At 32.3% G+C, this 27,275-nt stretch overlaps 1 protein-coding gene across 1 annotated transcript in view; it reads right to left on the bottom strand.

Annotated features, from left to right (window-relative positions):
• Src42A (Tyrosine-protein kinase Src42A) overlaps nucleotides 1-18,990 on the bottom strand; it is a 48,188-nt gene extending 29,198 nt beyond the window's left edge. Inside the window, exon 1 of the mRNA XM_090111237.1 lies at nucleotides 18,417-18,990. Within this exon, the coding sequence (XP_089967363.1) occupies nucleotides 18,417-18,781 (365 nt within the window). The 5' untranslated portion in view covers nucleotides 18,782-18,990. The remainder of the gene's footprint in view (nucleotides 1-18,416) is intronic.
• Nucleotides 18,991-27,275: the final 8,285 nt, after the last annotated feature.

Genomic DNA, 27,275 nt, shown 5'->3' with positions numbered 1-27,275 from the left:
CAGAATATTCTTCATTGATGGAAAAATTCCACATTTTTCTCTCGATTCCATTTAATTTATTATAAATTATAATTCGTAGTTTCTATACATTATTACGGCAATTACCGTGATGGGTAACGTCATAAATAAATTTAAGATTGTTCATCGAATACTTACAGCTTACCTAACTACGCAATTATTTCATCTATGATACATATAATTATCATTTCTTAGATTTTTTTTATAGATATTATATTACAAAGGTCACGTCATTTTATTGTAAAATAATAAAAACAGGTCAACAGATTTAACAAGTTTTGGGGTCAAGTAAGGTTAACGGACCAAATATGTTCAATTGTTATTGGTATCTTTGTACCAGTTGAAAACAGTTGAAAACCAGTTGAAAACCAAATGCAGTGCAAGCAATTTTGATAAAAATTATTATTGAGTGTTTAATTTAAATAATATAGTTATTTTGGAGGTATGTATCGATATCTGATCTGGATCTTGTGTATTCTGTTAAATCATTTAATTTTGGTATAAATATTACAAATAAATATGTGCTATAAATTATAGATATTAAAAACTTCGTGTTTAAGTAATAACATAATATGATACATATTCAAACACCAGTTTCTTCGAATACGGTAGGTAAACTTACGGACAAGGATCAATGTTAAGTAGTTCTTTGAAACCCACGTCAAGTTACTTCTTAAAACCATGGCCATATTTTTACGCATAAGGAAAATCCTAAACGCATATAGCTGATTAAACTGCTCAAGTTCGAGTTATCGGAAATTAATTTGGCAATAATCATACGTGAACTTGACCGTGCCATATTGGGCAGGCATTGTATGTGCATCGAGAGTGCAACACAAAGGGTGCTGTTAAACATAATTGGCTGATAGAAATTACTTGTCAGCACAACAACGATGTTTTGAGTGGTTGTCAGTGCATATTTATGTCAGCCAATGCTAGCACAGTAATTTCGTGGAAACAGTCAACGCCGAGACATTGGCGCCACGACTCGGCGCCTCACCGACCAATACACGACGCTCACTTTTTCTCAACATTAATCGCACATATACCTTTAATAAGTGGTATCACTATCTACCGAAGATAAGAAAATATTATTGATTGTTTTTTTGTTTGTCATTTACTTCCTGGTGGAGCTTACTCGCGCTTCGGTGCAGGCGTTTCGTAAGACAATAGCGATACCTATAAAGTACCAAGTACCAACAATGGAAATAAATAATAGAAAAATACTAAACTTATTTTAATAGATGGTGTTGAATATTTTTATAGATACCTATCGCTTGTCGTAATATTTAACCACTATTGTTTTTAGATGTCAACTTTTATATCCATAGCAGTTTAATATTTTACGTATCAATTCATAAAACCTATACACCAATCAGATAAAGAACATAAAAGCCAAACGGCGACATAACATAGGGGTGCCGAAAAGGGAAGAGGGAACGTCGATATCGGAACAAAGAGTAAAGGGTGCATTCACCTCGCTCCACCACACCTAGCAGCATGAAGTACCCTTTACAAAACAAAGACTGCAATGGAACCAGGTTAAGCGTTAGGAGGAAATTTTAGTATGAAAAATTTTATAATTACGGTATAAATGAAACTGTTCAATATTTACAACGTACTTGGAAGCTATTAAAGAACATACCAATACGATGAACTCAATTGTATTTAATATGTACAGACAGTAAGTCGCCAATACATAACATGTGTATTAGCGTTATTTATTACAAGAATTTAAAAGCATTTCAATATTCATTTACATAACATCAAGGAAATGTACCATTATAAAAAAAGCTTACGAATAAGAACCATTTCTTTATAATTTGAATTAAATTATGTATATATGCATTTTACTTAAAAACATATTCTTATTATGTAAGATTACTGTGTACTAAGTAAAGCTGGCTACTGACGAAGCGGTAATCGATTAATTTTGTTTCCATATCGGAGATTAACCATGAATTTCATGAGGAATAACACCGCATAAAAATCAATTTAGGTGGTTGGCGTTATAATATGTATGAATCATTTATTAGGTAACTACTGCAGACCTACTACAGTATTCACGATTAGGTAGATATTATTTTATTATTTAAAACCAAGTAACAAGCCTACATAAACCAAACATTAATAATAATTATTAGAAGGTAATAAAGATATATTATCTTTATTTAAATAATTATCCTGTTCAGCGAATGCGTTAAAGTAACTCGATACCATTTGGGAAATTTTATACGACATTTTCACATGCTAGGTTTTTCCTCTTATCAATTTAACAGAACAACCTTACAAGTGCAACTACTACATGCATAACATGGCGTATAAAATGTCGCAACAATAATAGGTAGGTATGCAAATAAATCGGCGTCAAGCGGAAAGCAAACGCGCCGTTGGAAATGCAACGTTATCAGCTAATGAAAACATTTAAATATAATGTGCAATGAAAATTAATAACGGCATAATATGCAACTCAATTTGCCTGTCTCAACATTCTCGAAGTACGTCAATCTGCTGATTACGGTTTAAGCGCGTTCTAGACGCGAACGTAGAAAGTTGCGTCGCGACTGGTCGGCGCCTGCGCATGTCCTGCGATTCGCATTTTCCAGCGCTCAAAACGACTAAAAAGTACAAAATGCACCTTAGCGATAAACAAAGTATATCGCAATGCCCTTAGGAGATAGATAGGAGAGAAAATAGACAATTATAGCACACATTGAAGCTATCTGCGCTAAGAATAAACGGCTAATGAATAGTTTGTTGCACCCGATCGACGCTGTTACATAAAACACGGATTGACCGCGCGTTTAGCTTTTAATCTAAAAATAAATATAAAAGTTTATTTGAAATAATTCTAGTTTACCTTGCGGTTAGCGCTCGTCGTATAGGTAGACCTAATCTTCATTAGTGTTAATTACTCGGTAAGGAATATGTTTAACGGAAATTAATTGTTTGTACATAAAGATACGTACCTATTCAAAAATTGAAAATTTGTACGCGATGCGTTAGATGTGTGTGATTTTAATTTATGCATTGATAACAGAACTCATTAACCTAAATGAGGAAAATCGATGGAATTCAAATACCCCGAGATTGAAAACTACACATTATTGTCGGCGTGTCGTTTCATATAGGTACATTATCTGATATATCTATCTGCTCTGTGATAATAGCTTTATAATTAGAGAAAGAAGTGTTATCGGTATAATGTCGGTCCCGGACTTCCTTTGAAGAGCAACATTACTATGGCCTCTTTTTACGTCACTAGATATATCTAGATAAATTCCAAATAGAAATTTATTTATTTGCACAGAAAATTAATTCTGTAATAATTTTTAGTTTTTGTATTTGATCGTGTTGAAATAATTTCTAGACAAATGGACAGTTTTCTCAAAAAGCAGGCTTTTAAGTAGGTAGGTGTCCTTTAATATATATGTTTACATAAAGGCAGGACTTTTTACTTTACTCTGGCGAACTACATTAAAAAAACACAAAAGCTCTGTACAAAACCCATTTCAGGCATAACAAAGAGAGCGACAAAAAAGAGCGCACTGAGGTGATTATACGAATGAAGAGCCTTAACCTACATTTGATAATGATTACAAAGGTATGTCACGGAGTAGCTGAACACTGTTTGGATAATAAAGGTGTATAAACAATCACGAGCCGCGGAGTCGAGGTGGCGGGTCGATGAACGACCTAGCTCTGCGGCCTGCCATGGGACACCAAAGCCGCGAATATGGTATCATACGTGACGTAGGAACACGTAATAAACGCGTAAGCTTTACCATTTCAATGTCGCTGTATTTTTTTGTCTTAATAGTGATTGACATTTTTTAATTCTGAATATTTTAATTAGTCGATTATTTGATGGAAGTATTGGCTCATTACTTTCAACCAAATGGCAATAAATAACGGATTTTGTAAAATTGAAAATAAGTTACTAAGTAGTATTAGTATCTATCAATTGTTCTTGTCATAAATTTTTAAAAAGGGGTCCATATTTATGCTTTATTATTTTCTTTAGGTAGATATTTTTATTATACATTATTATGAACGCAAGAAATCTATTAAGTAGAGTTCTGATTTTAATAGGATTATACAGATGAGAAAACCAATAAATACATCACATTTAGAAGTTAATATTTATAGAGCAGTCCATTTTACGAAACATTTTATCCGCGCAGGGGACATGAGAGTTGAGTTTCGAATGGTACAATAGAGCACCACACCACTTGCACTTGTTGATAGCTCAGACGGCATACCGGACACGTCAATTACCAATATCTAAGCAATAACAATTACTCACGCGCGAGTGCTCGCTACATATACCAGTTTCGGTTTTGCAAAACTCTCACTTACGTATGTCGCATTCGCATCTCGCGCATGCTACGCTTCATTACCAATAAATTGGCAGGTAGCAAAAAATATTATTTTCTCTGTTCGTTCGTCGACGTTTCTAATAATCAAATCTAGGCCAGCGGAAATTTACGAGCCGGCCAATTCACTGAAAGCCTTTTACATCACTCCTCCGCGATGGACATTCGCGGTACCAGGATCCGACCTGCACGAGACGTGCGTCAAATGCCGAGGGTTTTTTACATTATTTTTAAGCTGACGACGATTATAAGTTCATTAATTGGCAGTGCAACGTCAGATACGATTTAATTCCAATACGTAATTAGGATTAGCAACTAACATAACATGACATTAGAAGACAGTGAAAATGCCGTGAATGACAGGCGCATTGGAGATTGTAGCGCAGATAGATATTATATCAAAGCAAAAAATTAAAACTGGGAACAAGAGAAAGTATTCATAAAACCGCACAGTGAAAACATTTCATTAAAAATTAATCGATAATAATTTGCGTGGGCGCATAGTGAGGTGCAGTGATAATTGAAAGTGCCATCACTTGCAGCTTCTGAGAATGTACCAAAAATATTTTTCCATATGGGTTTTGTAAATTTGACGTAACATTTTTATTGAATGTAAAGAGTTTAAAAAATGTTTTTTGAGAAAAAGGATACTTAGTTTAAAAAATAGAAGGACCTTTTTTAGTTTTTATCAATACGATACAAATTACGATATGTTTTGATTTGAACGTTTTATTACGTTAAAAGTTGTTGTTGTTATTTAGCCGTCCACTGCTGGACAAAGGCCTCCCTCAAGGATAAAAGCTACTCTATAATAAAAACTGGAATCATATTTTGACAAATGCTATGTGTTTGGATAGTTGTCTTACACTACATATTAAGTGACCACGACAGCCTTGCCTGTCCCATTATACCTAAAACAAAATAAACATTGCACAGATAAGACTAGGGGTTTTACCTAAGGCACGCGCGCTATGCGAAAACAATCGTTAAATTGACTGGAATCTCAGGTCAGTTGCAGTTGACAACGTGCTTGTTTCAGTTTCGACACATCTGGACACTTTCTAAAGAAACTGCAACAACTAATAACTGTGGCAAGACGCGGCCTTCCACTGGAAGCATGCGATAATAAGGTATAATTGCACGCTACCTCTGTGCCTATATTTAGAAGCAAATACTCTGGATCTAGCTGCGCATGCGACTCGTTCAATTACGTAAAGCGGTTAAGCCATTTCTAATCTAAAAATAATCGTAGGCTGTAGTCATTGGCGCCACTGGGATCGTGTGTGAAAGTAATGACAATTAGATATATTAATGCCATCCTATAAAATAATTAAATTAAGTGTCTTTATCTTAATTAAGCGTCAGCGTCGTTATATTATACATTTCCAATTATAAGGCAGCCAATTTGATTATATTATATTACTTTTAATACTAATACTATAAGATACTAACTTCAAACAATGTTAAGGAATTACATTGTTGCTATTATATCACCCGATGTACACTATGAAAATCTCAAAATATTCAAAACATATCTTCTGATTTTAAAAGGAATAGCCGATTTTCATATTATATTCATAGGTATAGACATGATGAAATTTGTGGGAAAACATTCCTACAGTTAAGTCATAGGCGCTAATAGCGGCCTGCAACATTCATAAACGCTGCTTTTGAATAATCATGCAAGAACAACTTCCAAGTCTCATTATAAATTAATTATGTGATAAAAAAACAGGCATTAGAAACTTCTAGTCGACATCGTGGATCGCGGTTGATATTAATATTACCGCAAAACATCCGTGTAGCGAGCTAATACATCAGCGGCGCCAGGGTAGCTAATCGCTTGTCTGCGCGTGCTATGCGTTTTTCCTCTACACTTAAGGAAGGGAAGCTATAATTTCTTTGGCGACGGGGTGGACCGATTTTATTGGTTAAAACAACATTCCTGGGTGCACCCAATATAAAACCGTATGCGTAACTTCATTTCAACATTCCAATGTAATTATAATATAACTAGAAAATATGCCTCTGATTCTAGAAATTTGACGCCTGAAATAGTTACAGCGTCTGTAATTTATTACGTAAATATTGCAACACTATGCCTTGATAAGAATACTTCATATTAAAATAATTTAAAATAAGCTTTAAAAAAAATTAAAATATTGATTGAAAATATTAATACGTAAGTATTACAACAATCCGAAGACAAACAACAATTAACACAGTGAATTTTGTTTTCTTAGCAATCTTTGGGTTTAACCCAATTTCAATAGATCTAACCGATCACTTTCTGTGACGGATATCAATATAGCGTGTAAGCGTGAAGATGCAGTTTGTTCAGTGCTACGTGTGAAGATGTGCCTCGAGCGTCCGTACGACACTCGCTTACAATGACCCTAATTGAACGTGATCTCGGCCACTGCTCTCTCTTAGATCAAACTTGGAGGGCCTAGAGCCCCACTTATCGGTGAGCATCATCCGCCCTGTCGCGTGAATAGCCATGTATGACTTATGCAATAAGGCAACGACCGCTATTTATATGTTACAAGTGTAAGGGGATCGAATAGGGCAAAGGGTAGTTTCCGTAGACAACAGGCATAAAAAGTAGGTAATATCACAGATATTATAAAGATATATACAATTAATAAAAAAGTCGCACACGCTTTTGATATTTTTTATTGTTATTCTGTCAAATTCTTTGTGAAAGGTCCGGCGCATTATACATTCAAATCAATTCTATTACGTAAGGGATATTGAATAAACAGCACATAAAATCAATATAAAACACGAATTCCTTCGTTTTTACATTAATTTTATCACAATCGAGATTCCTGTCGTTAATTTTGCGTCAATTTGCAGGGTTATCTAATTTATTACTTTTAAATTAATATTTATGTGCCTACAGTAGCACGGTTAAGAAAAATAATTTGCGTAGTGGTATATTGGAATCATGCAAACAGTGGGCGCGTTAAAACCACAATTTATGTTAACACAGTGTAGGTTTACAAGCTGTACAACGGATCGTTAGGGACGGCACCGGGGCGCTGAACTCGCATCCTGTCTCGTCTCCTCTAGAGATGTCGGCCGGCAATCTTTACTAGGAAATGCGGGTTTTTAGAAGCCGTTAGTGGCTCAACCATCATCTGTCAGGTCAATTGGCCGGTGCCATTTTAGCTTAAGGCTGCTTGTGGATGTTAAAAGCCTCTGGCTGATACCAACTAAAAGAATCCCGAAAATACTAGGCCGTAATTATTGGCAAATACGTACAGTTTCTACAAAAAATGTAAACTGCCTGTTCCTAATCCAGCCTATGTGTTACGATCTAAAGTTATGTAGGTTTAAAAGATAATATTTTTGTAAATCTAGATTTCAAATATAAAAATAACGCTCAACTATATGGTTTTTATTAACTACTATACATAAAGTATAACTGCAATGCAACGAGACAATAAGCAGACTATTGTCTAGACTTTAGAATTACCATCTCAAGCACGTGTACTTTTCTCGGTTTATTTTATGAATTGCATTGCGTTTATGTCAGTAGCCAGTACAAACGATTGTTTGTTCGTAATAAGTATGTCAACATTTATCTCATGACAAACTATTTCTGGCTATCGAAAATTATGCAGCACATTAGTTTATAGGACAAGATATGGATTACATTAGCATAATCTGCGGGTGATAATCTTTAATTAGACCCTCATACTCGAATGATATTTCTAGGACATGTTTACAGGCTAGCGATTCGCAGGCAAATATAGTAACATTAAGATAACCATGGACATTGAGGTTTTAAAGAGCCACCTTGTATGCATGAATCTAATAATTTCTATAAGCCTCACATTTTTCACACTTGTTATCATCATAAAGAATATTATTGTGGATAATTTGAAGTCCCTCAGGAATAAATTAGTAATATCTGTCTAGACGCACGTCTCTGATATTATTTTATTCCTAATATGTACATACTATCTTATTATAGTATATTACCTACTTATATATCTTAAACAAATGTACATGTAGGTTTCATACAGCAATAACTATATCTTAACCATGCATTATGAGCATTTTGTGTAACCTCGCGCTAGTTTAAAAAAAATATAGGTAATAGTTAGAGTAGTTAGGTAGAGTTATATAAAACGCTACCTTTATATAAGATGCATTAGACTCATTATTCACATCCATAAAAGCCTTATCATCTTTATAATTAATACGAATTTGTAAGTAATTTCAACGTTAGATTGCGTTTACAATTGGACGATGATTTTACATCCGTATTAAACGTTTGACGACTCTATCGTAGGCACATTAGACTGGGGTAGAAGCCTTTGAAAATAATGAAAAGATAAAAAAAATCGCAGTCGGATGAAACCCATTAGAAAAGGAGGGGAATATGATAAAAATGTAAGGAAAAATAAATTACGGTCAATCCGAGTTCGGGAAGCGGGAGGGGGGAGCTTTAAAGAGAAAAAAATGGTTTCTCTCGATTTCCGACGAAACTACAAGTCCTATAGAAAAAAGTTCAATGGCAAAGTTGTAGGTAATTAAAAGTTCTACAACTTTTGTATTCACAATTTTTTCACATAACCTAAAAATTTAGGTGAAAAATTCAAAAAACCAAGTTTTTGGTCTTTTATTTCTATCTACTTCAAAATTTATTTTTTTTCTACGAAATTTGGTGGAAACTTACCTTATTATGTCCCAAATACACTGTAATTTATTTGATTGAAAATATTTATTTTTTCGCCTTATTTTGAATTAATACCAAAAAAACAACCTAATTTTCAATCGAAAAGTCACCCGTCAAAATATCAGCTTTTTTCAAAAACTTGGGGTGCCTTTTATTCATTGAAATCTCTACTTTCATATGGTGTAAAAAAAATAAACACCACCATAGTAAATGTTCTCAGGAAATGCATACAAACAGTCTGAAAATTAGCTTTTACTAAATCATGCACACTTCTTGAACTCTATATCTTCTCTTGTATCGGCTTTTCGGTAATATTTCAAAAGAAAAATAATTATCTGTTCTAAGTTTAATTTATTCAAAAGCAAAATGATGTCGATAAAAACATTTCAGGTAGTTCGAGAAGTGTGCCTGATTTAGTAAAAGCTAATTTTCAGACTGTTTGTATGCATTTCCTGAGAACATTTACTATGGTGGTGTTTATTTTTTTTACACCATATGAAAGTAGAGATTTCAATGAATAAAAGGCACCCCAAGTTTTTGAAAAAAGCTGATATTTTGACGGGTGACTTTTCGATTGAAAATTAGGTTGTTTTTTTGGTATTAATTCAAAATAAGGCGAAAAAATAAATAGTTTCAATCAAATAAATTACAGTGTATTTGGGACATAATAAAGTAAGTTTCCACCAAATTTCGTAGAAAAAAAATAAATTTTGAAGTAGATAGAAATAAAAGACCAAAAACTTGGTTTTTTGAATTTTTCACCTAAATTTTTAGGTTATGTGAAAAAATTGTGAACACAAAAGTTGTAGAACTTTTAATTACCTACAACTTTGCCATTGAACTTTTTTCTATAGGACTTGTAGTTTCGTCGGAAATCGAGAGAAACCATTTTTTTCTCTTTAAAGCTCCCCCCTCCCGCTTCCCGAACTCGGATTGACCGTAATTTATTTTTCCTTACATTTTTATCATAGTCCCCTCCTTTTCTAATGGGTTTCATCCGACTGCGATTTTTTTTTTGTTTCAAAAATTATCTACTCTAGTCTACATGTCAAGATTTCCTTTTCATTTTCTTTCATATAAGAACATGGACATTTCTAACGGTGGTTATTCATTAGAATTCCTCAGAAACTAGTAATTCCATTAAGTACGTCACGTCCGTCCGTTTGCCGACGTTCACCGTTTGAATATTGTCTTTTATGGTTGACGCACACAGCGACAAACCACCGGAACTGCGTCGCATCATCAGCTCCAAGATGATTTCGCCAGCTTCGAATAAGCTTTGGAAACAACTGCTAAGATAATACGTTAAAACGAAGATATATGAAGACTGACGAATGCGTATTATGATAGGTATGTATGTAACAGAGAATAGGAATCAGTAATCTAGAGTTAAATCCGCAGGTAGGTATGTTAATTTGGGTCATAGAAAAACATTACTTAATTCATACATTACTAGCAAACTGGGCGAACTCCGTTTCGCCACCAGAGACACCTTTTCTTTGCTATAAACCTCACGGAGCCCGAGACCTTTCCAACGAATGCAAAACCGTGGAAATCGGTTCGTGCGTTCTGGAGCTATAGCGTCAGGAAGGAAAACCCGACTTATTTTTATATACTTAGTAGATAATAATTAATTTACTTATAGGTGAGGTGGGACGAACAAAAATAATTTATGAACCACTTGCAGTTAAAGATATTTACGACAAAATTAATTATAAATCACTTCATTGTATCGGTACATTATTCCTAAGATATATTTTCTTAGTAAAATGGTGTTAATATATACTCAAACACAATACTCGTACAAAATGTCGTTGCCGATTGTGATGGAACTCGAGTGATTCACCGAATTGACAGACTTCCTGTCACTTCACTAGTATACACATGTTATGAACAAACAGAGGATTTGTTTTATATCCTTCCTAAAAATTTTCATGTTTATGAGGAATTAAGATGGATACAGGTCGCATAGAACTAAACATTTGTTTCGACATAGCATTTTTAATACGTTTAATATAAATCACTAGCTGCTCCGCGCGGTTTCACCCCCGTGGCTCCACCCCTGTTGGTCGTAGCGTGATCATATATAGCCTATAACCTTCCTCGATAAATGGGCTATCTAGCACCGAAAGAATTTTTCAAATCGGACCGGTAGTTCCCGAGATTAGCGCGTTCAAACAAACAAACAAACAAACAAACTCTTCAGCTTTATAATATTAGTATAGATTCACCTTTATGAAACATAATTACATATAATATAGGCTGAACACTGAACATTTCTTTTAATTAATTCTTTATTCAAATTAACTTTTACAGGGTTTATTGAATAATCATTTCTATGAATTTACCACCAGTTCGAAAGTTACCTACTTGTGACGAGAAGGAACAACACGATATTTCGAATGCTAATTTGCATAAATATATTATCATATAATAAAGAAAAGAATGGAATAAAGATCAATGTAAAACAATGAACATTTATACATACAACTCTAAGTAAGTATAAATTGATATTGTACATAATAAATAATATAAAAATAAGCCCTCTTTTCAACCTTTTTGAATTAAAGTAATCGTCGCTAAGGCTTAATATTACTAAAAATATTAACAATATTATTCTTTTCTTTCTTTCTTCTAGCGATTCGTTTTAATCGATCCGCGGTTTTGTACGTTATCCGCGAAAAATTTGAATAATTAATATTTTAGGTCCAAATTATGGTATAAGCCTGAAAGACCAACAAACATGTCACTTTCTAGACCATAGTATCATAATATTGATCCTTTGTAACAAGTACGTTGTGTTACAAAGAGTCACCGAGAAGAGATTGGACACGTAACCAAATTTTGGTTACAAAATAAATATGGAAGTTGAAATATTCATCACAATTACAGTTAAACAAGCTACGGTAAGCACAGTAACTCATCAACTTACGCTACACACAAATTCTAAGAAATTCCGCAGATTTAATATTTGTCTAGCAATTTGCTTATTTATCGAGGAAAACGCATCCCTGTAATTCTACCGATATTCAAGAGAATTACGTTAAACATGTTAGACATTATTGTTTAACGGAACCTTACCTAGCTGGCCTAAGTAGCTGGCGTTCTTATACTTAAAAGTTCGAGATTACAAATAGTTAATAGACAATTTTTCAAAATTCTGAGCATCACGATAACATATTAATTAACAGAGGAGAGTTATTATTTACAGCCTATTCCCCTAACGGGACATGGGCTAAATGGAAAAGGTACGCATAAGCCTCACTGAATAACTAGCTTCTGGCTTCCTGTACAAGAAAATCATTGTTTGTTTCCAACGGGAATTATACGTGATATTTAATTGTATATTATAAGTAAAGGATATGTATTACATAACGTGACGTAACGAGACATTTTTTTTTCGGAGAGTAGGGTACGTATTAGGTACGTGTCACATATTTATTATTTCACTAAATTCAAATACGATATTTTAGTTAGGCCAGGAGCCCGTTGCATTAAATTTAACTGCAAATTACTAAACTTTCCAAATCGATTATGTGACACATAGCCAAGTATCATTAAAGTCCCTTTTCACAGAATTAAATTTGATATCCGTACGTCTTACTCTCATGAATAAAATTACTTACCAACTAAAGGAAAAAGATGAGTTGTCTGAGCATTTTATTTAAAATTTAAAAAACGCACCTATATGTTAATAATTGATATTATGCACATGGAATATATAATTTGTTAATTTATTAATTATTATATTAACGGTCAGTAACCCAGGAAAATTAACTGCATTACTTTAAAGCAGGACTAACTCTTTGTAGAACATTGTTATTTGGCAAACGTTATATTAGCTACATATTTTATCCGATTCTATTGAAGTTAGGTAAGGAGTATCGTCGTAACGTAAATTTTAATTTAGAAGAAACGTTCCATATAAACGGTAGGTTCCACCCAAATCTATTTCATTTGCTATTAAAATATTGTCATATGACAATATTTCATATTATAGTAGAGCCATTTTAATAGGCAACATTTGACAGTTCAACATAATTCAACAACGTAAAAGGCTTATTACACTACCCGATATGAAGGGCCCTGCATCTAGGGTGGGCGTGTTCCCTAGTTAGTGTGGCGCTTATTACACTTCTCTGCGAATTGGGCCCTAACTCAGTTTATACGCGAATGTCTAGAGAGATAAACGTATTGTTGCATTTTACATTATGCCGCCGTCAGTATCGAAACTTCAAAAAGTTGCTGTAGCAGTGGCAAACGTTGACGCAATAACAAATATTAAAAAAAGAAGAGAAAGATCTGGGTGAAAGAGTATTTGCGGTTACGTGAAAAGCTTTCAAATATGCAAATACTAAGCGAGCTTGAACCGGGAGTTTTAATGAATTAATTAGAGTAGGTGCAGAACAATTTGAACACTTGTTGAGTTTTAAAACAATTAAATAAACAATTGATTTAAACAATTTATTTATTTGTTAACATGGCGGTGTGATCACAAACAATTGGAACTTCCCTTTTAAGTTATATAAACCTGTAGTAGGGAAGTTTGGTGACACCTTACATACAAAAGCAGCCACTCCACGCAACAGTCGCGCGGCAACTGAGCTCCCTAACCGCCCTAAACGTTATTACATCACCCAATCTGCAGGGCGCTTAGGGAGCTAGGCAGATCGGGCAGACCCGATCGCCCTAAATAGGGACACTAACTCCCTAAGTATTATTACACCACTCTTAGTTAGGGTTAGGGTCCCTAAAAATTGGGTGGTCTAATAAGCCTTTAACCTAGTAACGACGACATAGAATAACATGATATTTCGTTTTGTTAGAACTGCACATTTGCTTAACTTTTTTCAATTACGATTACATATTTATAATAATAATGACCGATGCAACTAATTTTAAGATTTGATTTTACTGATAAACCATTCTAAACATTTTCTTATTTAAAGAACTGACGTCGCTACAATTTTGTGTCAATAAACCTTTTTTCTTTATAAATACCAGAGACGTTACTCTAAAAATCGAAATCTGACATCTAGAATCGAATGCATTGGTCTTGGGAATAAAAATCATCATAAATTATTGACATGTGTTTCAAGTTCGATTGACAATTGTTTCAAGTCCGTATCGATTAATTCGCTTTAATCGATGTTTTTAAGCAGGTTACCACCCTATGAAGATAAAATTGATAGACGTCAAATGTTGCCTATTAAATTGGCTCAACTATACATATTAACATTCTCTTTGGGATTGCTTAAAATGCAGGCTTGATTATCTCTCAATGCATTTTCACGCTTTGACCTTACGCAGTGCACGGCGAAATACGATATTTTAATTATAATTTGAAGGCAATCCTGGTATGTATCAATTTACGCGTTGAGGACAAATCGATAGATAATACGCGGAAACAAGTAAAAAGGGAAGATATTTGCACGCCCAAATAGTGTCGTAAATATTGATTATTAATTATTATGATTATCCTATTTGAATATAAAATATTTGTAGTTTTGTCATATTAAGGAGCAATAATTATTTTTTAACAAATATCTGAAACCAAACCAAATTGTCAGAACTAAACCAAATTTAGATGACTATTATGGCAGACACCAGCTTTCAAACAAAAAAAAATCAAAATCGGTTCACCCAGTCGAACGTTAGAGGTTAGAGGTAATCCCGAAAAAAAAGTAACACCTAAGACTTTTCTTAATAACTCAGGCCCCGGGGCCCGGAATCACAGACACAATAGAAAATCTATTGTGTCGTGGACCGATCGGGCCGTTCGGGGCTCAATGGGTTAAATTATACACAAAGTAATGAAGTCAGCATCAGGTAATAAAGGGTTTTGCCAAAATAATGGTTTTAACTCAAATATTCATTCAATGAAAGTTTAGGTGGAAAAGCTGAACATAACATAACCGTGTTGTAAGTACTAACAATACCTACTTATTATTGATCAGTAGGTACCGGTTCTTATAAAAATATAACGCCTATACAAATAATTATGGCCAAGTGTGCAGACATAACCGGTGCTCGTATAAATGATAAAGGGCTATGCAATTAGTGTAACTTATATGCGTGTTTTTATAACTAAGCATTAGCAGTTAATTACACTACGAGGATAAGCATTACGAATCTGATCATTACAAGAAATGGTTATGCACATTCCACGTAATTAAAGACTGGTTAAATACTGATATTAGCATGAGGCTCTTGCATAATTGAATGTAAAATGAGTATTAAAAACACCATTCCAATTTTAATATTATTAAATTATAATATAGGAAAATGTAACAAGTTTATCTAAAAATATAGAAACTATGTATTCAATTGCGGATAACATATTTATTTTGACGAGGTTTATTTCTACAAAATTTTAATTTACACATTGACATAAATATGGCCGCTTCATTCAATTTAGCGCGGGTGCCACGGCTCGCGAGCAGGAAGTCTGAGCGCGGCTCCCGAGCCGCGCTCAGCTGGTCTGGACCCGGCTAATAAATAAGAAAAAATGTTCGCATCGCATGCGCTTCAAGAATTCAGAATAGAGTTCTCGTATCATATTATTCTTCCTATTAACTATGTTACACGCAGTTCGTCAGTCAAATATGCGTGCAATTCAAATGTTTAACATAATGGTTACCTGCCGAGATACAAAGGCAATGACGACAAAGCTTTTCCGTCAGATCGTATTATCACCAACGGAAGCGATTCGAGGACGCTCGTGTTTATCGGACACAAACATTAAATATGTTACAAATCATAATTCGTCACGCCTGACCAGGCAGTTCCGATGTAAATAAACATCACAATTGTTGTTGAATTACCACGTAATCGTACGCGGTACGATGTATTGGAAATCGATATGTATGTTAAAAAATAATAAAAACTATTTTCTGGAAACTCGTTCTATCTTTGAAATATGCATTCAGCATTTTTACTATTGATTACAAACATGATTTCTGAAAAAAACCCTAATTGCCGAATATTTAGCATGATAACTACAAGTTACAACCTTTATTATTTCTTGTTAATACAATCAAGATCCAAAAGAAGATAGTTATTTTAATTAAAATTCGTACACATTATTGCATAAACAAATGAAAGAAAGCAAAATTTATTCAAACATGAAGTTTAATAAAGTTTAAAGTGTCATAACCTATTGAATACCTAGAATTTGTAGGCGGATTAAAATTCATAGCCAACGAGCTAAAAAGCGTTATAGCGTAAATGCTGAAAATTTTCGAAAATTTTCGAAAATTTTTTTTTGCTTTTTTTAGATAGTAAAATTAATGCAATAATCAATACAACGATTTTTTTCTTTCTATTCATTATGTTATACGTGCGCACGTAATCTAGCTGCGGAACGACTGAGTCAGATTTTACCATGAAAAATTGCCAATAATATTGCGTAGTGTGCGGGGACCATATATTGATGAAGATTTTTGACAATCTTACATTGACAATATTATTTTGTGTGTGCGGCTAGCCTAATGCTTATGTCAATAATTAGCGTTAGCAATTTCTATTCCTCGGCGATACTGACGTTTGACTAAGGGCCAAGGTACTTTTATAAGACTGATAAATAAAGAGAAGTATTGAAATTTTGTTTCTTTATTAATTTAATAAAATAAGACACAAGCCGCGTAAAATAAAGGCCTATCAGGTACTTTTACAGTTACTGTTGTTTAATTTCGTATTTTTTCCGAAGTATTATAAAAGAACCGGGTAACCCGGTTCTACCCGGTTCTGAGCTCGATTTGGAACCGGGTTTCAAAAACTTGGAACCGGATCCGGTTCTGCATGCCCTAGTTCCTAGTAGTTAATAGTTAAACGTACAAGAAAATTTAATTTTCAAAGCATATAAAAATACATTCAAAATAATTGCATATTATAAGAATAATACAGTTGTTAAAAATATAATAAAAGCGAATTAAATAATTTATATTTGCCATTTAAACTCAACATGCATGCGTCTAAATCAAATTGTTACTTTCACTACACCTTGTTTACACAGAAAATAAATATCAATACATTAAAGTGGGCATAACATCATTATTTAAACCATCTCATCTGGGTCATCAGGACAAGATTACAATATTATAAATCCAAATATCCAGTTTGAATTCAGAATCTAGATTTAATTTAAATGTATTATAGTTATCATTTAAATTCCGTAGCCTTTATTATAATGATTCTTAGAAACATTTTAATAGTATGAAAGTTGTTTGTAATCTAATCAATATTTGTCACTATCATTGTACTTTAAATTCATAACTAAAATGAAGTCAGACAATATACTTTCAATCAAGATTGAGATTTCACACACCCATATTTTAAGTACTTTTATTGGATAGTTTGTTTGCTGCATCAAATAATTTATATTGTCTATGTTACAAATTATACTTATATATTTTAATACTTTATAACACATATTTATTTTAACAAGTGATATCTAAAAATCATGTAAATATTTACAATCCTATTATACAACCATCTCAATTATTCGGAAACAAATCAGTCATAACTAAAAACGTTGCACTATAATTGATCTTCATAATTGTTATAATCATACTATTTTCCTGAATAAAGGTATACATGCAAAATTATTCTTTGCGAAAAAGTATTAAAAGTATAATATGCAGAAATAAATCTTTAAAGTGCATTGTTATGATTATCAAGTAATCGAGGATTTCATTGTGGAATGTGTTCATATCTTTTTCTATTCTATAGGTACGCCTCAAAGTTACATGATGAACATACAATCAAAACATAATTTTTCATCACTTTTAGAAACCCACATAATCTATAATCTTATTACATGATGTGTAATGTGTATATCTGAATAAATAATAAGTATAACTAGATAATAGTAATTCAAGCAGACTATTTTTATAATACTTAGAACAAATTCACCTTTCTATTTACATTCACACTATACAGTGTGAATGCATTGTAATGTGTACATACCAGTTATGCTTTCACTTCATATGAATCATGTTTCCTTTTTTATATCTACTGATAATATAGATACACACACATTAATTTAACATAGTAAAATGATTTGTTGGAAAAACCAGATAACAGATCTTGTATCAAAGTAGGTCTCTTCGTATTTGCAATTGATTTGTAAACTAGTTTATAAAAAAGCTAATGATAACGTAATAAACATTAGTCTAGTAAAGTATGATGTGTCGTAACCTGTATGTAAACAAATTATTCCTGACATAAAATGTTTGAATAAATGGTTATAAAATCATGTAGAGAGTATGAAATCGCACAGGAACCGCTCACTATTGTAGCGATTGCATAAAAATATTTATATGGCTACTTACGGCTCGGCCTCTATGGACTGCAAACGGGCGACATAGTTCGAGGGAATGTAACCTTCTTGTTTCGTTTTCTTGCTTCTAGCTAACCACCAGTCACCTTGTGTATCATTCAAAATCTCTAAATGCTCCCCTTTTCTAAAACTAAGGTCTTCATCGGTTCTTGCATCGTAATCGTAAAGGGCAACAAATATTCGGGTGGGAACGACCTCGCTAGTATCGGGGCCCTGATTCACCGTTGATCGAATAGGATCTGGCGGTGGAGTTGGCACTGGAGTTTGAAATTGCCTTGGATCTTCTTCGTGGGTATTGACCCGTTCATTTTTGTTTTTAGAATCCTTTTCTCCAGTACTACTAAAACAGTTCCCCATTTTCTCTTTACAAGGTGAGGCTGGTACCACTTGTTTTATGTCAAATCACACACTTGTATGAATCCAAACGAATGTTCAAAACTAATACATCCATTAACATTTTATTATGTCACATTAGAGTCAAAAAATACAAATGGGAAACATTTTTTCAACATAAACAAAGAATACAAAATCCCGACAGGACATAACTAATAACTATAGGCAGCCATTTTAATATGACATAGACAACCATTTTTTTCTGAGTTTAATGTTTCAAAAGTAATAGATTCATTAGTAGAAAAACATTTGTTGCAAATATATAAATAAACATTTGAAAGTTAGGTTCACATAAAACAAATAATTATTTAATTAAAATTTGTTTTAACTTTAAAATAATAAAAACAGTTTTGCTCTAGCGATTATAGCGCCCTCTCGTGTATGTTATAGAACTATTACAATCTTTTGTAGTATGATACTTCCATTGGTATTCAAAAATATCCATAGATGGCAGTATCACTAATTTTATTAAATTTCGATTGATGAGTTTCATAAATTAAAATAAAGTCACCTTATTTTGACCCAGTAATTAAAAACTCCGTAAAAAAAATTAAATTATTTAAGAAAAGAGAAAAGTTGTGTGTATTAGATAAGAAGTAATTTTTGTAAAAGATAAAAATAAGAAATGATTTTTTGGCTTTTTCCCATTTAAAAAGTGCACATCCACTTTAAACTATACCAACCTTAGATACCAACCAATCAGAAGGTTAGGACAGGACGTGTACGTATTCTGTATAGTGTATACCTAAGACATCAACAATTTCGATAATAATTATTATTGGTACAAATCTTGGAAATGGAACTCTATATCGGTTTGTAGATTGTACTACTTACTAACATCAATTTGCTATTTCTTACTTAGACTTTGTTACCTACCAATAAATCGAATAATTTCATAATATCAAAAGTACGTACACTAAGTACATAGGTACAAAGCACTTGTTTAAGTTTATAAAATTATATTATAATTAGCTGTCGATGAATTTTAATCAAGAGTTGTTTAAAAGTTTATTCACCGTTTATTAATTGGCTATCGAAACATTTCACAGCCCTCGCTTTTACCAGAATTCTTATTGGAAAAAGACGCTTAAATATTGAATGGCTTAATTAACTTAAAATATAATACCTAATATACCTCCTCCTTTTTTTGAAGTCGGTAATAATAATTAGACATAAATAATAAAACACAAATAATTTTCAATTATGAATATGTAAGGCTATCGTGTAGAGCTTGGTCAGAAACACATCTTAGTGGATGATTTGAAGAATTTTTTTGTTTAAATTCATAATATAATGCCAGCCAATACTACATTCGCAGCATTGAATAATGAATTGGAATAGGCTCCGCTGATGTTGCCAGAGACCAAAAAAAGGCTCGATAGTTCTTTTTATCTACTACAAGGACGACATCGTGAATTCTAGCTAATCTTTGATAAGGGATGCAATTTCTAACTTTATTCATATTAGCCACAATTGCCTCTCCTAGTCTTTTCTGTAGGTCTAGTAGTATCTAGTAACAAGATTAAAGGTAGTAACAATAATATAGGTCTTTAGTTTATTAAAGATCTATGAACATTTTATATAAAATAATAAAAATAAATAAAAATCATTTATTGAACAAGGTTCCTTACATCAAAATATAGACCCCAGACTCCCAATATAGCTTTCGCTGTGTTTCAGGAGTCTGTGCCTTCCCGATACAATACATTAGAATAGTTCAATAAAATACATTAAAATAGTAATTAGTTACAAAGAAAATTTTACTTAAGGTTGACACAAGAAGAAAATTTATAAATCATAATATGTATTTAAAAAAAAAATTAATAAATTAAAATATTTAAAACAATTTACATTTCATAACATAATATTTAGTTCCACAATATATACTGTTTAGCAATTAAATAATTAATACAATTAAAATAATTAATACAATTAAAATAATTAATACAATTAAAATAATTATTTGATTAGTATTATTTATAATAAACGAAGTAATTAAAGATTTAATAAAAAAAAAAAAGTGTATTTTGAAGACGTAGTGCAAGTAGTGTGTGTGTGTGTGTGTGTGTGTGTTTGTATGTGCGTATGTATGTGTGTGAATGTGTTCCAATGTCGTTTTTAAAACATAAAAGAAAGCTGATATAGTTAAAAAAAACATATTTTAAACTTATCATTATAGGTAGATAAATAAAATTAAAGAAAATAAAAAAATAAAATAAAATAATTTATAGGTATATTTGATAATTATTTTGTATATGTGGGCATTAAAAAGTGCTCTATTTCAGAATAATCGAGTGGTAAAAGCCATTCTTTTAGTTTTTGTAATATTTTATGATTAGTGAGAGCAAAAGCATTTTTAGTATATAAACTGAAACGATTATAAAGAATGGGTGCTAGATAATAAAACTGCCTTTGTGCAAAACGAGTCTTAGTGTAAGGTACAGGTACACGATAGGTTCTTTTAGTATTCAAGGGATTATTATTTTTCGGTACCTCAGTGCGGTGAAACCGTTTAATTATTTGAAGCACAAAAATCTTACGAACACTCAATACATTAGCCCTCTTGAATAGCAGCGATGTTGGAAATTGGAACGGTAGTTTGAGCGATACTTTGAGCAGAGCTCTAAGCGCACGTTCTACTTGTATATATATAATCTTCTTATACATATATAAAAATTAATCGCAAAATGTGTTGGTAAGCGCATAACTCGAGAACGGCTGAACCGATTTCGATAATTCTTTTTTTATTATATTCCTTGAAGTACGAGGATAGCTCTTATGTAGAGAAAACGTAAATATTATGTACCACGGGCGAAGCCAGGGCGGACCGCTAGTGTAGAATAAAAATCAAACTACCCACCAAATGATGTAGGTAGTTTTGTATTAACACGTTTTCATTATCATTTTAATTTTTTTATGTATTTTTTTTATTTAGGTACCAAATACCAATACTCCTATTTTTCTACTCACGTTTCTGCTCATTAATAAATCATTAATGGTTGAGAGTTGAGACTTGTCAATAGGTGGGTATGGTAAATACCAAAACAAGTCATAACAATGTTTCTAGTTTCTACGCTCGTAACTTCCCCCGACCCACGTAAGGGTAATTATACCTAAGATTAAAAATAAGTTAGTATAAGGTACTATGTCTGATTACGTAAACATTGTTCTTATTTTCGTACCCTGAATTTTGTAGGTGGCTTTACACCCACTTATCATTTCGTAAACAAACTCGATCGGCTATATTCCGGAGATAATTTCATTAAAACCCAACGGCTCTTTTAAATCATCTTTGAAATTGGGGTTTTTGAAAGAAAGAAAGAAAATACATTTATTTTAATCACATTTTCAAAAATTTATTAATAAACGACATTAATTAAAGTACTTGCTTCGTTGTTATCTGCTTCAAAAAAAATATATTAAAGTGTAAATCCAGAAATACTAAAACATAAATTTTTAGTTTTGAATCTAGCTATCCCTTAGGGCAACGAGAAAAGTATTTAAGCATTATTAAAACTTACATACCCACGTATTTTTCAAATAATTGCGAATTTCTATTCGATTTATTTCTAGTTACTAAGGAAAATCTTGATAGCGTTAAAATGTAGAGACGTAAAAGTAAATGAAAGTGTCGATCAGATTTTAAGGTAGGTAAAATATAAATAGAAAATTCCAAAATTCTTAAAAATTATAATGCCCAAAAACATACCAAACTCAATTTTCACAGTAACTAAAAAATAAGTAATAACCTTTTACATTGTACTAACTAGTTATCTACTTAGTTTAACGTAGGTAGGTATCTAGTTTAGGTTTACGCATTTGTAAAATAGTAAGTAAAAATCCTTAGATAACAGCAATTCAAATATTAGTTAATTTAATCGTCTATTTACCTCTCTATCTAAATAGATTTCCTGTATATCAACCGTGGAATAAAAAGGTTAATCATACGTATGTTTGTAGATATTTTATCACACGTGTTTCTTTGAAAATGGTGGGAAGGACGTAAAGAAAATACAAATTACTTTATCTAAAACAGATTCTCGTCCTAGCGCTTATCGCTTTCCTCCATCACGGTCCGGATGTAATTACATTTGGTCGGAGTATTGAATTAAGTCCTAAGCCGTGCACAGAGGACGGAATGACTGCACACGGAGCAACATTACTTATGGTGTCTTTTTTGAAGTCAAAGGAAGGTAAACGAGGCATACGTCAACGAGTGAGCCGCATAATATAAAAGAAATTTAATATTTGCGATATAAAAGGTTTGCAGTCTTATGCAGTAGATACTTAGAATAGCGACGACGATAATATTAGATCCTAATCGTAAATTAGGGTCTTACAGCATTTATAGGATTGTCGTATATATATATATAATATACCTACTAGCGGTCCGCCCCGGCTTCGCCCGTGGTACATATTTCGCAATAAATGGTAGCCTATGTCCTTTATCGGGTATCAAAATACATATCTCCATACCAAATTTCATGCAAATTGGTTCAGTAGTTTAAGCGTGATTGAGTAACAGACAGACAGACAGAGTTACTTTCGCATTTATAATATTAGTATGGATTCTAGTGTAAGTTTGTAACATGGATATAGGAGTAGGAAAGCTCAAGACGGACCAATTTTCTAGCCTTACATTACGGAAAGATAGTATGTAGTTGTGTATTTACTGCTTCTGATCTCAGATCTTCGGTTCTAAGTTCGGAATTCTATGAGAAATTATTGAACTAAATAAATGTTGGGTGGAAATAAGAAATTATGATTCATTCCATCTTAAGCACAATTTGCGAACTTAACAGCTAATGTTTCTTAAAATGGATCAATTTGAGAAACTTAAGCTTATAATGTAGGTATTTACGCTATAAAAACATGGGCTCTAATAGAGCTCTAGATTGAATTTAGTTTGACGTGACAGAGCTTTTAATGAACGATAAAAGCGCTCCTGATGATGCCGTATTAATTATGAAATTATTATAAGGTTTAAAAAAAGAAAATTGTTACAAAATAAATATTTGTAGTACCTACCAGGTAATTACAATCAAAATTTAAATCATAAAATCATTTTAGATTCACCTGTACCAAGTACTTTATTAAAAATATGGAGTAGTAATAGATATTATGATGAAGGCACGTAAGATGCAGGTTTTGATCAGTCGAAATAAAAATATTCGGGGGTGCTCTTCCAACAGCAGTGGACGTCTTGACACAGAAACAGAAAACGATATAAAACATTATAATAGACACGAAATAGCCAAAACATGCAACTGCCGAATGATAACTATAAACTTTTATGTTAAATACTGACGATCTATTAATAACTCGCGCATATGACAAAGGAACTAACTATACTTATCGTTTATACTATGCGTGCGTTTGGTTGCGGCGTGCATTCTATGTAAATATGAACTTGAGTAGATTCTTTATTGATTAGTACGCGATTTAAATATGCAGAAGCGAGGATATTATGTATATAGAAACGGTTCAATGCACGACGTGGACCAGGGCTATCATCAGGAGGTACTTTTTTATTAAATATGTGTTAGGCGAATAACTAATATCACTAGATCTTCTAATCCAGATTGTTACTAAACAATATGAATTTCATACACGGTAGTTAACTTTCTATATCAGTAATTAAAAAAAATAGAGAAATATTTGAAGGAATGATATATCTCAATTCTCAGCCCTTTGATATTTTGTTACGACGTGTTTTAATTGAGTTAGTTATGCGTAGCTAGGATCGTTAATATAATTATCTCGGACTAATAAAATACTTCTTTAATGGTCTGAGATAATAATTATTCAATTTTATGAGGTCTGGAACGTGGATGGAAAAATATAGACTAAAGTACCAGTCAAAATCCGTAAGTTTTATTAATTCGTGAAAAAAAAATATTTTAACAATATTTTATGAGAAAAATTATTTTCTTTTTCGGGGATATAAATATAAATAACGTTCATTAAACTAAAGCAATGGTCAAAAAAATTAATTTGGCAACCCTGTTGAGTTTAGAAGTAATAACGCAAGTTTCACCACCGGTGTCGATTATACGCATAAATGGCGCCAACTTATATGATGGACTATTGTGTGAACTTCTCGAAGCTTCCAATCATAGCAGGTATGTTTAGTATGTACATTATTCGTCCTTTGCACGTTAGTCGTTTCCGTATAACGTACATATTAAATGATATACTATATTTGAACTGTACTATATACCTACAAATCAGCAGCTAGAGTTCAGGACTTCACTGACTTGGCACCCGGCTTAAAAGTAGGTAGGCTTTGTACAAAATATCATAGAGATTCGATCCTTTTCCGATCCGATTAGAAAAAGTTACAAACATTGATCTCTATGGGAACGAACTTGCACTCTTATCAAATTAGTACCTAGGATAGGATGATTAAAAATAATAACTTTTTAATTTCAATAATGTTTTCATGAAGGTATGCTTATTTGCAAATAGCTTGTGTCAAAAAGCTAAAGACTTGTTTGTTTAAAGAGCTAATTTACCTACGTCACAGATGTTAAGCAACATAGAGTAGAGAGGTATAAATAAAAATGTGAAATCCCGTGTCCCCTTGGGAGGTTTGGGGAAATGCATTTCAAATTTGTTTCACAGATAGCTTTGCTTTATGGCTAAATTTAGGTAGAGCGATACCAGACCCTTTTTTCTTGAAGACCTCAGAGGGAATTAAACCAAATGAGTGCTTTTGTATTTACTTACACATTATTTCGTGTCTCATATTAGGTATATAATATACACTTTCTTTGAAATGTAAAATGTATTCACCTTTGTCTCTATCATACTCTATAATCATAAAATGAAAAATGTGAACGTACTTTAATTAATTATGCAATAAAACTGTATTACTTTAATCTTGAATGATAAATGAGATTGTTATTAGATGAAAGTCTCTGTTCATAGTAACTACATTTTTTCCAAAAAATTAAAATAGGTATTATAATTTTCAGTAGATATTTAATATAATTTATATTTGTCTCTTAATTCTTTATTCTGGAATCACTGAATTCAATTATTTATTTGAACTTGTTACAGTTTATCCTATTCTTTGTATTTGTAGCTAAAATGAAGTAAATACGAAAGAAAGTAGATAGAATAAAGCCTCTAAAATGGTAAAACCGTATACCATTATAAGCATTACACAATACACGTATAAAATTATTTCTGATCATCATCTACCGTACAGGGCTGCACGTAACTTCAAACCAACAGACATCGAGGGTCGATTTTGGTTCGTGTCATGTTTTTAATTCCTACAAAATTATCACCTGATATTTGCTATTTAAATTGAAATATACAAATTTAGTAGGTATTGCATGTTTGCAATTTACCTATTTATAGATAATTACAATCGTTGATGTGTTCTGGCATTTAGATTTTTTCTTGTATATTTCTTCCTATCAGTACCTAGCTTATACCAATAATTTATTTGAATGATTTACTTTAAGTTGAATGTTTAGAATATGTTTTAGCCTTTGTTAACTACGAAGAAGATAGGAATATGTGCATTGTGCATTCTGTAATTAGTCCCTGGGCGTGACAGCGCATAAGTTAGTAACTCCCGGGAGACGGAGAGCTAAATATTTAACACTTATGTTTAACTCATGATGATGGTTTTGTGCTTTTCTAGTCGGTAATGCTTTTGAAGAACATTTATATAGAGTTCAATTAAATATTCTTCGCCCTACTTCAACGAGAGTTGTACTACACTAGTTACTACAGACGATGACATTCAGAAAATAATTGCGATTATTACCATTTATTACACGTCTCTATATATAAATACTTTTAAAGAAAATTTATATAGAGTTCAATTATATTTTCTAAATCTTCTTCTAGTTGAGATTAATGCGGTTAATTACTTTACATCTCTTATATAGAGAGAATAAACACCAGTTAACACCAGTTTTTAATATCTTACAAACGTATTATGAACACCTTTGAGGTTGGCAATAGGTTGATAAAATTTATTGTAATACGGTTTTAACGGCACGTGTCGCCAAGAGGTACTTGTAGAAATGTTGTTAGAATTGTAGGTACTTGTGTTGAATCTCGACAAAATTCTTCTCTATATTGTAAATGTGAAAGTTCATACAGCTAAGAAGTTAACTGCTTTTTCACGCAAGAACCATAAACTAATAAATTTGGAATTATATGTTACGGCTTGAAATAGGTACATAAAAATTACGTTCTACATTTTATGACTATGCCTATGCATACCCTTGATACTTAAAAAGTTAGTTTTTTTTTTAATTTTATACAGTAATATATAGAATATATAGGTATAACGGATAATATTTATTTAGGAGCGTCTGGTAAAATTATGTAGAGCTCCCGTGTACCTCAATATAATAATTTTTGATTTACATTTAGTTAATAACAATCAGTCAATTACCTAGTAGGTATAAACTTAAATAAATAAAAAGACGTG

The sequence above is a fragment of the Colias eurytheme genome, chromosome 16, assembly GCF_061535395.1.
Source record: "Colias eurytheme isolate Ceu_HAF_F1 chromosome 16, ilColEury1 Martin Lab GWU primary, whole genome shotgun sequence".
NCBI classification, from domain to species: Eukaryota; Metazoa; Arthropoda; class Insecta; order Lepidoptera; family Pieridae; genus Colias; species Colias eurytheme.
This window is presented reverse-complemented; position numbering and strand designations above follow the sequence as displayed.